Source organism: Berghia stephanieae, chromosome 5, assembly GCF_034508935.2.
Source record: "Berghia stephanieae isolate SIO BIC M18660-M18661 chromosome 5, UCSD_Bste_1.3, whole genome shotgun sequence".
Taxonomy (NCBI): domain Eukaryota; kingdom Metazoa; phylum Mollusca; class Gastropoda; order Nudibranchia; family Aeolidiidae; genus Berghia; species Berghia stephanieae.
Window position 1 is genome coordinate 10,258,068 of NC_088364.1, and position 14,717 is coordinate 10,272,784.

The 14,717-nt window shown below is 37.8% G+C and overlaps 1 protein-coding gene across 2 annotated transcripts in view; it reads left to right on the top strand.

The window, feature by feature from the left end:
• The window catches only part of LOC144972397 (uncharacterized), a 130,502-nt gene that overhangs the window by 93,030 nt on the left and 22,755 nt on the right, over nucleotides 1–14,717 (top strand). For both annotated transcript variants that reach the window (XM_078913537.1, XM_078913538.1), the window contains exon 5: nucleotides 14,360–14,473. In XM_078913537.1, coding sequence (XP_078769663.1) covers nucleotides 14,360–14,473 — 114 coding nt within the window. The remainder of the gene's footprint in view (nucleotides 1–14,359; nucleotides 14,474–14,717) is intronic.

The window sequence follows — 14,717 nt, forward strand, 5'->3', positions numbered from 1 at the left end:
TTCTACTTCAGGTTGTCGTATAGGGAATGAGATTAGCGGAAGAGTAGGGTCCCTTGATTGGACGTCACCGGCGGAAAAGTTATTATTATGTTGGTTGAAAGCGGCATGAGACACTTCACCGAAAGCGAGGACGAGAGAGACGCATGCGCAAAACCATTTTGATGTTCTCTCTGTAACGTCCAATCAAGGGTCGCTACTCTTCCGCTAATCTTATTCCCTATACAGTTTTATTATAAGATGTTCAGCTCGCTACTTTTAGAATGCACCATTGGAAATCCGTCTCGAGTTAAGTCATGCATTTTATTGCAAAGTCGTGACAATATGATCAATGTCTTCCTCTCTTTAATACAATCGTTGCACTCTATCGCCCCCCGCCCCCACTCCCGCAGTGCAGCGCCACAACAGAAAACAATAGGGGCTAAATTTCTTGCTAAAGGGTGTGTGTGTGGGGGGGGGGGGGGTTGGAATAAGCACATATAAATAGAGAAAATCATTTTCTGAGCACATTGTAATCTCCATCTATTGGAGAGAGACTGTCCATGGTGTTTTATACCTCGAAGGACAAGTTAGTGTTGGTTGCGATTTCTAGTTTGTCGAAGCAACACGATATTGTCCTTTGCTAACTGCCCCATGAATTGGAATCAGGAAGACTGCCCTTTGTGTCTTCTTCTTGTCTTAGGGTCAACTTGAGGGTTTCTGGAAAGTTGCTGTTACTGATTCGTTGGAAGTTGGTCTCCGTGGAAGGCCTCTTTGATATTCTATCGATATTTTGCTCGATCCCCTTCCCATTTCCATTCCACCTTCCGTCGTTTGTATTTCTTATACCGTGTAGATAGTTGTTTTCTTTACAAACTGTGATGGCCTGGCCCAGGTCCGAGGCCATTCACCTCCCGGGACATGGACGAAGAGTTTAGATCAAACCAGTGTGAAGACTAATTGGGAAGTATGTTATAATTGTTGTGTGGTTAGGCTTACGTGTTTGTGTGTGTGTGTGTGTGTGTGTGTGTGTGTATGTGTGTGTGTGTGTTGTGTGTGCGCGCGCTCTCGTGTGTGGTTTGGGTTGTTTGTGGTGATGTGGTCTTGTATTGTTTCAAATTGATTAGGTTGTATTTTTGGTTGTTTTCTTGAAATTGCCAGTTGACACTGTTGTTAAGATGAAATACGATAACAATTACATAACATATTACACCTACGTTGTTATCGCCATTTCACACACACAGTGTACGTGGGCAGTCAGATATGGAAGAAATATTACAAATAAGTCGATACCAATAATATATTCCTTATAAAGAAGTCGGTGGTTGATACGAAAAAAAAAAAAAACCGTCACCGTTGTGTAATTCCTTGGGTGTTTTTCCTTTCATCTTAAAAAGCTTGCACTCCGTTGCACCCGTGCTGTGAAGAAAAAAAAAAAACAAGGGGGGGGGGGGGGGGGGGTCTTTTCATCAGTCATGTATGTCGAATGAATAGGGTTTCGGCTAAATTAGATTTGAATAAAAGGTTACAAATCTATTCACATTACGTGCACCCGCCTGGCATGGTGTTCATTATTCCATATTGCATGGCATTGTAACATTGTCTGCATTATATACTGTATCACAGCTCCGCCGTTCAATTACTAAACCCTTCTTGTTTCTTTGGGAGATGTTTGTTTTTTGTTTTCATTTTAGCCAAAAAAAAACTTTTTTTTTAAAATGACATAAATAATTTATTTTAAATTAAGAAATAGTCTATTTATTTTATTTAAAAATGATAAAGTTTGAAACTTTTTTAAAAGTATTGGTATGAGACTTTTTCTGAAGTCTTGGTTGTAACCTAGATAGACTTAAATCATGAGTTGAACGACAGCTGGCCAAATTGCAAAGAATTGCGTTGTCATTTTGATAAAATATGGCTTAATATTTAATGGAAAGTAAATAATAATTATAATCTATACGTGTTGACGATAATGAATGTGGGTAAATAGAAAAACCGGAACATCGTAATTTCAAAAAGTTAGTTAAGTACAGGTAAATTATGACGAAACGAAAAGAATAAAAAGACGTTCAGTTGTTATTGTTTGATCAATTTTTAAGCTGTATTTTTTTTTCCGAAAAGGTTATTCTTTCATGTTTCTTTTATTCTCTCTCTCTATTTTTTTTTCAAAAAGCCCGCATGAAATATTTAGGAATAATAATATTCAAAATCAATTCCTTCTCCCCCCCCCCCCCCCCCCCCCCCTATCTCCCCTCTTCTGCAGTAGAGACAACCGTTTCAAAATGATTACACTTAGTAACCTTAGAGTACCCCTCCCCCCTCCCCCACCCCCTGGATTTTGTACGATTATAATAAATTATTTTTGTAAGTTGATAATATAGTATGTATTATTATTTACAAGACGTAGCATTACGAATAACAATATTATTGCGAATAATGATTATACTAGTCATATATTATTTTTATAAGTTTATATTACAACACATTCTTCGTCCAACCTTTTGTTAATTCATTGCCACAGTACTACCAACTACTATACACCGATATAACTCCTTTCAACATTATGGTCTGATCATTTCTACTTCAAATATTGATGATAAAAATGACTTCCAACTTGTCAAATTAATTAAATAAATAGATAAATAAATAAATAATTTTTAAAAAATCGTAAACACAAGGCTTTCAAAGCATAAACATTCTTCATGAAACGAAATATGTACATAATTTGTAAAACGTTTTAGCAATTTTATAACATTATGTTCCTAACAATGAAAGTTGGATTGTCATTTCCTGTCGTTGGTCATTGGGCATTGACCAGCCATGGAAGAGATTAAATTAAATATTGAGCTTTTATATAGCGCAATATCCACTAAATGTGCTCAAAGCGCTTTTCAAGAGATCCGGACGTTGCGCAAGAGATGTCCAGGGAAACGCAATAGATGATACATACTACATGTACATATAAACTCACAAACATAATCTTATTTTAATCATTAAAAACACTATTGTTACTAGTAATGCTGCGCCTTGTCACTGTAAGAATATTTCATTGTTCACTTCGACTTAAAACCCGTTAACTGCCGTACTCTCTGGAAATACACGTATTTAAAAATTTGGCCAGAAAACTCGTCCTTCAAATATCGATCGATTTAAATGACCCTCGCCTCGGCAAAAACTCTCAAGCCCGGGACCTCGCGATGTCTTCATTAAAGTTTTAGGTTTGAGCATTGTTGCCAAGACGATTGTCATTTAAATCGATCTATATTTGAAGGACGAGTTTTCTGGCCAAATTTTCCAGAGTACGACAGTGAACTGGTAAAACCAGAGAAACAAACGGGACCAGCGATTTGCACCTATTGTGTCACGTCAACTAACTGTTATGATAGGCTTATTATCCACCGCTCACTGTCTGTCCACCTGTGTCCACCTTTGTCCAGTCTATGGTCTTATGACACGTCATTTGTTGTCGTGGCCGGCCAGTTGAAATGAGAGTCCTGTCAAACACAATGGCAGCTGAAATTGGATACACCGAACGGGAACAATGATAATACCTGTAATAAATGATATAATAACTGTAATTTTTGTCTATTACCAAACTGCTGGTAGTTTGTTGTGATTTTGGCTCCCACTTTCTCGATTACATGTCATGGGTTTTTGGTTACTTTTCTATTACTTGCTGCTTTGGTTTTGGTTACCTCTCTCGATTGCCTGTCGTGGTTATTGGTTACTTTTTGACAACCTTTGTTCATGGCTTTTGGCTACTTTTCAACTGCATGTCATGGTTTTTGTTACGGCACTCCATTCCACCTTTTGATTATCTGGAGTGGATTTGGTTACTTTTTAACTGCCTGTCAAGGTTTTTGTCACTTTTAGATAAGTCGTAGAAAGAAAAATTCGACCACTGTAGATTTGCGTGTCAAGAGATAGCAAATGATACGGCCCTCACATAAATAGAAAAAGATAAGTCTTTTTAACAATAACTTCGTCCGCGTAATGCGTAAATTTATCAACCAAAAGAGGGGGGGGGGGGGGGGAGGGAGGTTCTTTGAATCTGATGTTGTTCTTATTTTGGTTGTTTTTCCGGAGGGGGGTGGGGGTAAAGATAGATAGATAGATAGATAGATAGATAGATAGAGAGAGAGAGAGAGAGAGAGAGAGAGAGAGAGAGAGAGAGAGAGAGAGAGAGAGAGAGAGAGAGAGAGAGAGAGAGAGAGAGTATGTGTCTGTAAGTGAGTGAGTGAGAGATAAAGAGATAAATGATAACACGGTTAAATTATATTTAGGATCACAAGACTCTCCACAACACGGGCAATTCTCCAACTTTTCACAGAGTTTTTTTGTTGTAGCCAGTCCTTGTGTATTGTTATCAAATAAGCGGCACGAGAGTTTCCTATGAAATAAAAAGTCCTTCTTCCTTCTTCTTCATCCCCTTCACGCCTGCCCTACCCTAATGTTTAACTATTTACCCAGCCTTACCTCCCTTCCTAACGAATCCTCAAGCGGATCCTTTGAGCTTTTATTTTTACTTCTAAAGGCTTTCCAAATATTGAACGAATGGCCAGTGTTGGTTTAATATACAATATCACTGAATAGAAACGTAGAGGCAGGTCTTTATGTTATAGCAAAGGCTTGGTTCAAATATTGTTGAGATCATAAGTTTCAGCAAGATTTACGGTTCCTTCCGCTTTATCGTACTCTTTTGAAAATTAGGATAATTTTATTTTTTTTTTCGATTAAACGGAGTGTGTGTTTAAGCGGATTGGTCATTTAGAGTTTTGAGAGAAATGGGGAAATATCTAAATTTGAATGAAAGGGTTTGAGATTACCCGATTGATGAATAGGCGAATATAATTGAATTGACATAATTGAAGGCCTTTAAGAGTCAAGAGGCCTTTTTGAACAAAAGTTTATCGTGTTTAAAAAAAAATACTTTCTAGTCCTTAGATGGAGGTTTATTTTCAAATCTTCTATTTTCCACACCACAATAATAATAATAGTAATAATAATCATAATAATAATAATAATAATAATAATAATAATAATAATAATAATAATAATAATAATAATAATAATAATAATAATAATAATAATAATAATAATAATAATAATAATAATAATAATAATAATAATATACCTATCTACCATCAACTTTTTATAGAGAACTATCAGTGAATGCTGCATGCTGTCCACCCTATCCTCAAATTCTTTTTCCACACAACACGACGTTCGGCCAGTTGCTTCGCGTTCTCCAGACTGTCACCAGGAAGAAATTCAGTCTCGCCGTTAACCAGTTAACTGTAATTCTCTAGAAAGTTTAACAAATTGGCCAGAAAAACCGTCCTTCAAATATCGATCGATTTAAATGACTCTCATCTTGCCAAAAACTCTCAAGCCTGGGACCTCGAAAGGTGTTCATTAAAGTCCCAGGTTTGTGAGTTTTTTTTGCCAAGATGAGGGTCATTTAAATCTATCAATATAATATGAAGGACGAGTTTTCTGGCCAAATTTTTTATTTACAAGTCTTTACAGGGTACGGCAGTGAATACTGGTTAAAAGCTGATTGTCTATTTCCACAACAGTTTTGTTTGACCAGCTGGGGCGTTTATTTTTGGTCCTGTAGTACTCTCTATGACGTCACGACCCATCGAGGACCTGTCACTGGCGTTTGGCACGAGAGTGATAATTTGGTTGTTTGACTTTGCCAGCTCCTTGCTGGGTGATTTTGACCATCGGTTTCATTTCACTGTGACCTCTGCCGAGAACAATAATATAATTAGTTCTCGATCCGCTTGCCTCTCATTTCTGAATCTGGTGTATTTTGTCGAGGGGAAACCTAAAGATAAAGTGATCAGAATTTCTTTTTTTTTTCTCTTCTTTTTTTTTTAGGGGGGGGGGGGGGGGGTGTTTAAAAAAAATTTATTTTTGTGTTTCTTTCTCTCTCTCTCTCTCTCTCTCTCTCTCTCTCTCTCTCTCTCTCTCTCTCTCTCTCTCTCTCTCTCTCTCCTCTCTCTCTCTCTCTCTCTCACACACACACACACACACACACACACACATTTTAAACGTACTTTCTCTTCCTCTCTATCTCTCATTTCTCTTTTTTTTTCTCTTTTTCTCTCCTTTTTTTTTTCATTGTTGCTTTTTTTCTTCTTCATCTCTCCTTCTCTCTCTCTCTCTCTCTCTCTCTCTCTCTCTCTCTCTCTCTCTCTCTCTGTCTATTTTTCCATCTACATTTCATTGAAACATTGGCAATGGCCGATGTGTAACTAAATGTGTCATTAAATACCAAAATAAAGAAAATGCTAATTTAAAAAAACACCCACGTGTTTCAATCAAACATTCTAAATCATTTTTCAGTCATTTGCAATCAATTTTAAGTCTTTTATTCTTTTGTTTGAAAACCACCGGGTTCCATTAAGTGAACTTTTAACCCCGTAAGTCATTGTTACCATTTAAACGTACAGCGCCACAAAACCAATCATTTGGTTCCATTGTGGCCGCTCATCCTGCGCATGCGCCACTCTACACCCACCTTGTCAATGCGTTGTTTCCTTTTGTTTCGTTTCCTGCCTACGGGACCTTGTCAATGATTAAATAGCAGTGATGATTTTTTATAACGATGCTATCGATCCGGCGATTGGTCGTGGAGGAGGGGAAGAGAGAGAGCAGGCGACACACCTACATCTTCCTTCCTGTTTCTTCCATTTCTGACCATGACCTTTCACCCTCGGGTCACATCATATGAAATGAATGGTACCCACCTTATTTATCACCATTAATAAATTAGAACGAAAGGGTACTTGGGTCCAATGAACTGGTTTCAAATGGAAGGTTCGGGAACTTGTTATTAATTTTATTCAAGTTATTGTCAACACCATCCATTTCCTAATGAATTTGTCTTGTCAGGAGACCAGAATGAATGAATCTCCCGTTTCTAATGAATTAGATTCTTTGTCTGCACCTGTGAATGTTTGGACGAGGCAAGAACCAGTCACCACCAAATTTACGGCAATCTTAGTTCTCAACATTATATAGTTGCTTTGACAACTTTAATGATAATGGCATAGATGAAATAAATAGAGAAGTAGATGAAATAAATAAATGAATAAATATATAAATAGTGATAATAATGATAACATAATGATGATGATGATGATAATGATAATAATAATAACAGTTCTTCTTCTCCTTTTTTTCTTCTCCTTTTCTTCTTCTTCTTCTTCTTCTTCTTCTTCTTCTTCTTCTTCTTCTTCTTCTTCTTCTTCTTCTTCTTCTTCTTCTTCTTCTTCTTCTTCTTCTCTTCTTCATTATATTATTATTATTATTTATTATTATTATTATTATTATTATTATTATTATTATTATTATTATTATTTTGCTAAATTTATTTTCAAAGACCTGTGATTGATTATGCATGTCTAGTAGACCAATTCTGTGTGTTTTTGTAGGTTTGATGACACGGTGACTCAGACCTCATGCGACCCTGAGTGGACACACACTTCGCTTGAACGAGTGTATTTGAATAATAATGTGTTGTGTGTTAGTGTCGTGTGTGTGTGTTATGTGTACGCACAGTATGAAATGAATGACTGTAATGATAAAATAATCAATGACGACCGCCGTCTGACCTTTATCCACCCTTGAATCATATACCTATGATGTTCGCATGGGTGTACGATCCGATAGTGATGTCGTTTCTTCTTCTCTTTACTAGCCTATCCTGATTCTTTGGTTTGTGATTGGATTTTTGACAGGGGATATTTTTTTTCTGTAAATCTTCTGCCTGTTTGTTCTTGGTTATTTATAATTTAGCTTATGATATCTTTAGGTTATGATTTTGATTTACATTTGTACTATTTTTGTTAGATTGCTTGTTTTTTTGTTTCAGCGGTCTCTCATATAACCTCAATTGTGTTGGAAGAGACCTAAAGCAACAAACAAACAAAAAATCTGACCTTTATCCGTTTATTTACGTGACACAACTATAATATTATTATTATTATTATTATTATAGTGTATTATTAGATTTAAGTATCTGTAGTCCATCTTATTTTAGACCACGCCTAAAGGTCATCGCATCTTCATTTATTAGAAGAGATCATCCGGACGAGCCTACACATTTTATTGTGTACTCGTTGTTTTAAAGCGAGTAGTGCTTTTTTACCAATCGAGATATTATTTTATTTGAAATATTATCAAGATTTAAATAAGAAATAAGTAGATGGATTCGCACGATTATCCCCCCTCTTCTTCTTTTACAAGGGGTCAGTTTGTAGAGCACTCGCTTCACGCGCAAAGGAACCGAGATCTTGTGAAGTCGAGTTGGGGGTTATTTCTGACCTCTTCCCCCCCCCCCCCATTCTCTCTCTCTCTCTCTCTCTCTCTCTCTCTCTCTCTCTCTCTCTCTCTCTCTCTGTGTGTGTGTGTGTGTGTGTGTGAGTGTGTGTGTTTCCACCAGCAGTATAATTAGATTACTGGATCTATTAGATCAGAAAGTACTTTACAATAGACTAGCGTCCTATCCAAAGGGCAACAAGTAATTGCTGTTGCCCATTTGACGCTGTAGAAGCCGGGATAAACTCCGGTTCCGAGGGCCTAATGGCTGTGAAGGATTACTTTTATAATATAGTATTTATCTCCGTATTGTCTGACGGTTAACAATAACGACGTTAATCAGTGTTGACCTCGAACTGACCCCGTCCAGTCCAATCAGCTCATCATAACTCAATTCATATCGACGATGAAATTGCATGTGTGTGTGCGTGTGTGTGTGTGTGTGTTTGTATTTTTGTGTTTTCCATTTTCTTGACAGGCTGCACGTGCGTCGCGTGCGGACGTCCGCGGTAAATAATATATTAATACGCCGTGAAAATGGCGGCAACATGGACAACATGTTATTTATCACCGATTTGCGATCTGGCAATTTTCTTGTCTCTCTGATTTTATTGGCTGATGACCAGGGTCAAGGTCGCCTGTCAGGTATATTCTCTAAAGGGTGTCGCTGTTGTCTCGTCGTCACCACAAGTGTTATCACATCGTCAATGGATTCGAACCGATGGATCTATAAGCAGGTAGGGCATCCGAATCCACTTATGGGCCTAGTTAAACATTGTTGTAATGGACAATATTTTGCGTCATTTTTGAGATTGCCATGACAACAATGGGCCCGTTAGGAATTGGGTTATCAGACCTGCAAATAGGACCAGTTAGAAGCCGCGTGTCATAACCACAAGATGACAAAGCTGAGGTAACGATAGTGTAAGAGCAAGACAAATCTCATCAGATGCATTGAATTGACTATGTCCAGAGTGTGAATGATGGACGATTGTGATGGGGAAAAGTCGAAAATGTTGTTGAAAATAATGTACTCGACCTACCGTATCAATGTGTAAATATTAAGTTCAAAGCGAGGTGTTCTTACCTGAAGGTCTGATCACCCAAATTGGTATGGGGCCATTGTTGTAATGGGAATACACTCTCAAACCAACACAAAAGATCGCCCATTACAACAAAGCTAAATCAATCAAGTTCATAATTGCGTTCGGATATTAGATCTGCAAACATGTGTACGTGGGTTTAAAGCCAGTATGATCATAGTCCGAAAATATCAGGGATTTTTTTTTCTTTTATTTTAGGAAACACGGCACTATCCTTAATGTACACCTTTATTTTAATCCAAATTTCATTAGCTAACCTGAATATTCACATTTATACATAAAGCTTTAAGCAGACATATTATTGGTTTGATAGGGTTGGCCACTTTAGTCTATACCAACGTATACTTATTTGCAGTTCTGATAACCCAAATTTTTATGGGCTCATAAATATTGAAATGGAAATACTCTCAAACCAACACTAAATTAATATTGTCCTTTACAACAATGTTCAATCGAGCCCATAACTGCGTTCAGTTATCAGACCTTCTAATATGAGCAGGTTTGTCTATACGTTTAAAAAAAAAAGTTACACTATTAGAAAAGAGAAAACCACACTCAACGCTGCACATTATTTATATCAAAGATAACAATTTATATTAAGGTCTCCGACCTTGTAGTCATAAAGATGCCACAGCCATAAATATGATATTAAAGCTAGTCATAAAGGGAAAGTTACATGTTCAGGCCAGTCATTTTCAATGTCATTGAGCTTAGCTTATTTTAACAGGACATAGATTTGACTCTTATTCTCTCTCCATCTCTCTCTCTCTCTCTATCTATCTATCTATCTATCTATCTATCTATCTATCTATCTATCTATCTATCTATCTATCTATCTATCTATCTATCTATCTATCTATCTATCTATCTATCTATCTATCTATCGATCGATCTATCTCTATCTATTTATCTATCTATATATTATATGTATTATCTATATATTTATCTATCTGTATGTCTATCTGTATATATCTATCTATCTATCTCTATCTTTCTCTCTATCTATTTATCGAGTAGGAAGAGGAAGCCGTTGTGGGGGTTGTGAAGTAGAGAGATGAAGAAGGGGAAGAGGAAGAGGAGGAGGCGGTGGTGCTGGTGGGGGAAAGAGGAGGATGAAGAGAAGAGGATGCGATGGCAAAAACTATGAAAATAAAGACATCACTTTAGTTAGAGGAGGAGGAGGAGGAGGAGGAGGAGGAGGAGGAGGAGGAGGAGGAGGAGAAAACGAAAAGAAACGTTCGATCACAGAGAAAAGCCAATGTGACAGCCACGTGACAGTCTAGTCAATACAAACTCACGCAGCGTTTCCTTTCAATGTAACAGACCGCTCACCTATGGACTTGGTAGGTGTCGTGAGCGGACTGGACGCTGTTAAAATTAGGGGTATGGGGGATGGGGATGGGAAGGAAGGGAGTGGGAGGAGGGAGGGGAGGAGTGAAGGGGTGGAGGGGAGAGATGGGAGAGGCAGTAAGGTCAATGAAGGAGCTGGGAGGGACCGGAAGAAGATCAGATGGAGTGAGGGATGAGGTCTCTGCAGGATCATAGATTAGAAGGAGAGAGGATGAGAGAAGAGAAGGAGAGGAGAGGAGGAATGAGAAGAGAGAGAGAGAGAGAGAGAGAGAGAGAGAGAGGGAGAGAGAGAGAGAGAGGGAGAGAGAGAGAGGGAGAGGAGAGAGGAGAGAGAGAGAGGGAGGGAGAGAGAGAGAGGAGGGAGAGAGAGGAGAGAGAGAGGAGGAGAGAGAGAGAGAGGAGAGGAGGGAGGGAGAGAGGGAGAGAGAGGAGAGAGAGAGAGAGAGAGAGAGGGAGAGAGAGAGAGAGAGAGATGAGAGAGAGAGAGGGAGAGAGAGAGAGAGAGAGGGAGAGAGAGAGAGGAGGAGAGGGGAGAGAGAGGAGAGAGAGGGAGAGGGAGAGAGAGAAGGGGAGGAGGGAGAGAGAGAGAGAGAGAGGAGAGGAGAGAGAGAGGAGAGAGAGAGAGAGAGAGAGAGAGAGAGGGAGAGAGAGAGAGAGTGCTATCAGCGGGACTCGTGGGCCTTCTGGTTTCCACGCCAGATTCTCGGCGAGTCGGCATGTTTATAGATAGCATTGGTCAGGATACATTGAATTTTTTTTATTAAAAAAAATTTAATTGACCATAAAACTTTATCTCCATATTCGTATATAAAATATATATTCCATATAAAATGATTCGCCGATTGTCAACAACTTTCCATATCTGAGACTTCTTTGAAAAGTCTCAGGTTTGAATGTTATTGTCAAGTTGAGGGTCGTTGAAATAGAAGGATATTTGGAAATGAAATTAAACATGAAAGAAGAAAAAAAAAGTTTTTAGCGCCATATGTATTTATGAGTGAATGAGTAGAAATAGTAGCTGGACTTTGGTGAGTGATTTTTTTGGGTATTGGTTTTGGTATAAGTATTGATATTGGTATTGATTGGAGATTGATGAGAGAGAGAGAGAGAGAGAGAGAGAGAGAGAGAGAGAGAGAGAGAGAGAGAGAGAGAGAGAGAGAGAGAGAGAGAGAGAGAGAGAGGACAACACAAGGAGAGAGGGGGAAAAACAGCACAATAAACACATTTGCATCTTTTCAGATATTTGTTTTGCTGATGAAAGGTCCTTAACCGAATCGTTCGTGTTTTTGTATAGTTAACCAATGACTGAAGTCTTTTCTCTTTACCCGTGTGGTAAATCATTTTTTTTCTTTCTTTTAAAAAAATAAATACTCCAGGCCTTTGACAGCCTCCCGCTGTTCTTTGCCTTCATCTGTCATTTCCCGCTAAAACAAACACGATGTATAAATTGGCAAACGCAGTGGGTGGGGTTCGTTATATCCGGCGATTTTTTATACCCCGATCCATAGGGTTTTTTGACCTTGTAGTTTAATGACAACGTGATATGATTGATTGATTGATTGATTGATTGTGTGTGTGTGTGTGTGTGTGTGTGTGTGTGGGTGTGTGTTTGTGTGTAAGTATATATATATATATATATATATATATATATATATATATATATATATATATATATATTTGTGAGTGTTGGTGGGTACTCGTAGGTACGAAAGTGCTCGATAGTGATGGTTAGAGCTAATATAAAATATAAATTGTCACTGACATTATATGGCCGAGACGTTCGTTTCTGTGTGTGTGTATATATATATATATATATATATATATATATATATATATATATATATATATATATATATATTATATATATATATATATATATATACAGTGCCACCCAGACCAAGCAGTAAAAAAATATCCCCCAAAAATCAGTCTGTCTCGACAGAGAATTGAACTCCAGACATCTTGAATATCGAGATTCGATCTGATATTCAGTCCAGGCAGGCTGTTTTTTTTAGCTGCTGTTTTTGTTTTTATCTTGTAATCTTCTCTCTGTTTTGTTTAGCACTGTTTCTCACACACTTTGTCGCGCCCTAATTGGATTCAGTAGTCTGATGTCACGCCGCCGGGCAACGGCGGTCATCTTGGTTCTAAACAAAGAAAATCATTACTTTTTATTCTTCATGCTGGCTAGAACTTTTCATATGCCTTGTGATCAGAATGTGTAAAAAGTCAAAACATGATCAAATTTGTGTTTCTTCCCCCTCTGGATACGCTTTTATGCTCGCCGGAGAAATATTTCATACGGGCATCCGCCATTGTTCCGATAGTTTAGAGCCAGTGTTATTAAGTTACCATGCGTCATTTGGAAGGAAGTGACGTTACGACTGTTGAAGAGTATTTGTCAGAATGTACTTTAACCAATTTAACTGCCGTAATCTGGAAAATCATGTATTTAAAAATTTGGCCAGAAAACTCGACCTTCAAATATCGATCGACTTAAACTGCCCTCCCTCATTTTGGCAAATTTCTTTCAAACCAGGGACTTCGCTTCATTTGTTACAAATTGATTTTTGATGATATTGTTATTTTTCACAATAAGACATAAGGATTAAAACAGGTCTCGTGTGTGTGACTATAATAAATTAAAATAAAATGTTAATTCTTAAACTTACCCGACATATTTATTAATGTATTAATGACTTCTTGGGGCGATCGGTCAATCGATTGAGAGAGTGAGAAAGTAGGTGTTTTATCTCTCTCTCTCTCTCTCTCTCTCTCTCTCCCTCTCTCTCTCTCTCCCTCTCTCTCTCTCTCTCTCTCTCTCTCTCTCTCTCTCTCCAAAACTAATTTTCCTTGAAAAAAAAAAGAAAAAAGATATTAGCATACATACAGCGAGAGCAGTAACCTTTTGAATTTTGTCGCAGTAACCTTCAGACTTTCCCCATTGGGTACACATACTACGGAGATAATCATGTGTGCACAGTGCACACTCGTCAGCCGCACCGTGTGCAATTAGGGCTTCATTAAATAATGCACATGTTGGGGTTTTTCAGTTCCACGTGTAATCGTAATCCACTTTTTTCCAACATCTTCTTTTGGCCAAGTAAATAAAATAAAAAATCCAACTAAACCCACAATTGTCTGCTTAGAATTTGCTGTTGTGTGTATTCCAAAAGAGGAAAAACATATGAATGAATGAATAAATTTGAATTGATTATTACCGAGCTGTCTACAATTTCGCATTTCGCTGAATCATCCCGCAGAATCATTCTCAGCCATCAGTCAGATTTTCATTCTGCTGCTGCTGCTCATGCAATTTTTCCTCCATCTCCTCCTCCTCCTGCTGCTGGTGGTGGTGTTGTCGTCGTCGTTGCTGGTGTTATTATGATTATTGTTGTTGTTGTCCTTCTTGTTATTGTCGCTATTATCATTATTATAACCCCCCCCCCCCTCCATCCCTGTCCATGAAAGCTGCTCACTATACTGTTCCTTACCATCCTGCTGCCAAATCAATGTCTTTTATATTACAAATTAATTTTTTTTTTCAAAATATATCTTTAAATGACTCCATTTCTCTCCTTCGGTATGTCTTCCTCCAGGAGAACATCTTGAAGCGAATCCACTTCCACATCGCCCACAATCACTCTGAGGACAACTGCAATGCCCCCCACTGCCTGCCTCACCAGAAGTTCTCTCTGGGAATTGTGGAGAAGGTTCGTCTCAACGCAATGTTTCTATAATATTATAGTCTGTATATACTGTGTATACAGTCTGTAACGTCGTCGTCGTCATCATCATCATCATCATCATCGATTTTATTACTATTCTGCACTCATTCATTTTTCAATTAATTAATTAATTAATTCATTCATTCATTCTTTAAATCATTAACTTTAAAGTGTCTTTACCGAAGATGCATTAATTGTGTACAAACCGATATTACAAACCAATCAATAT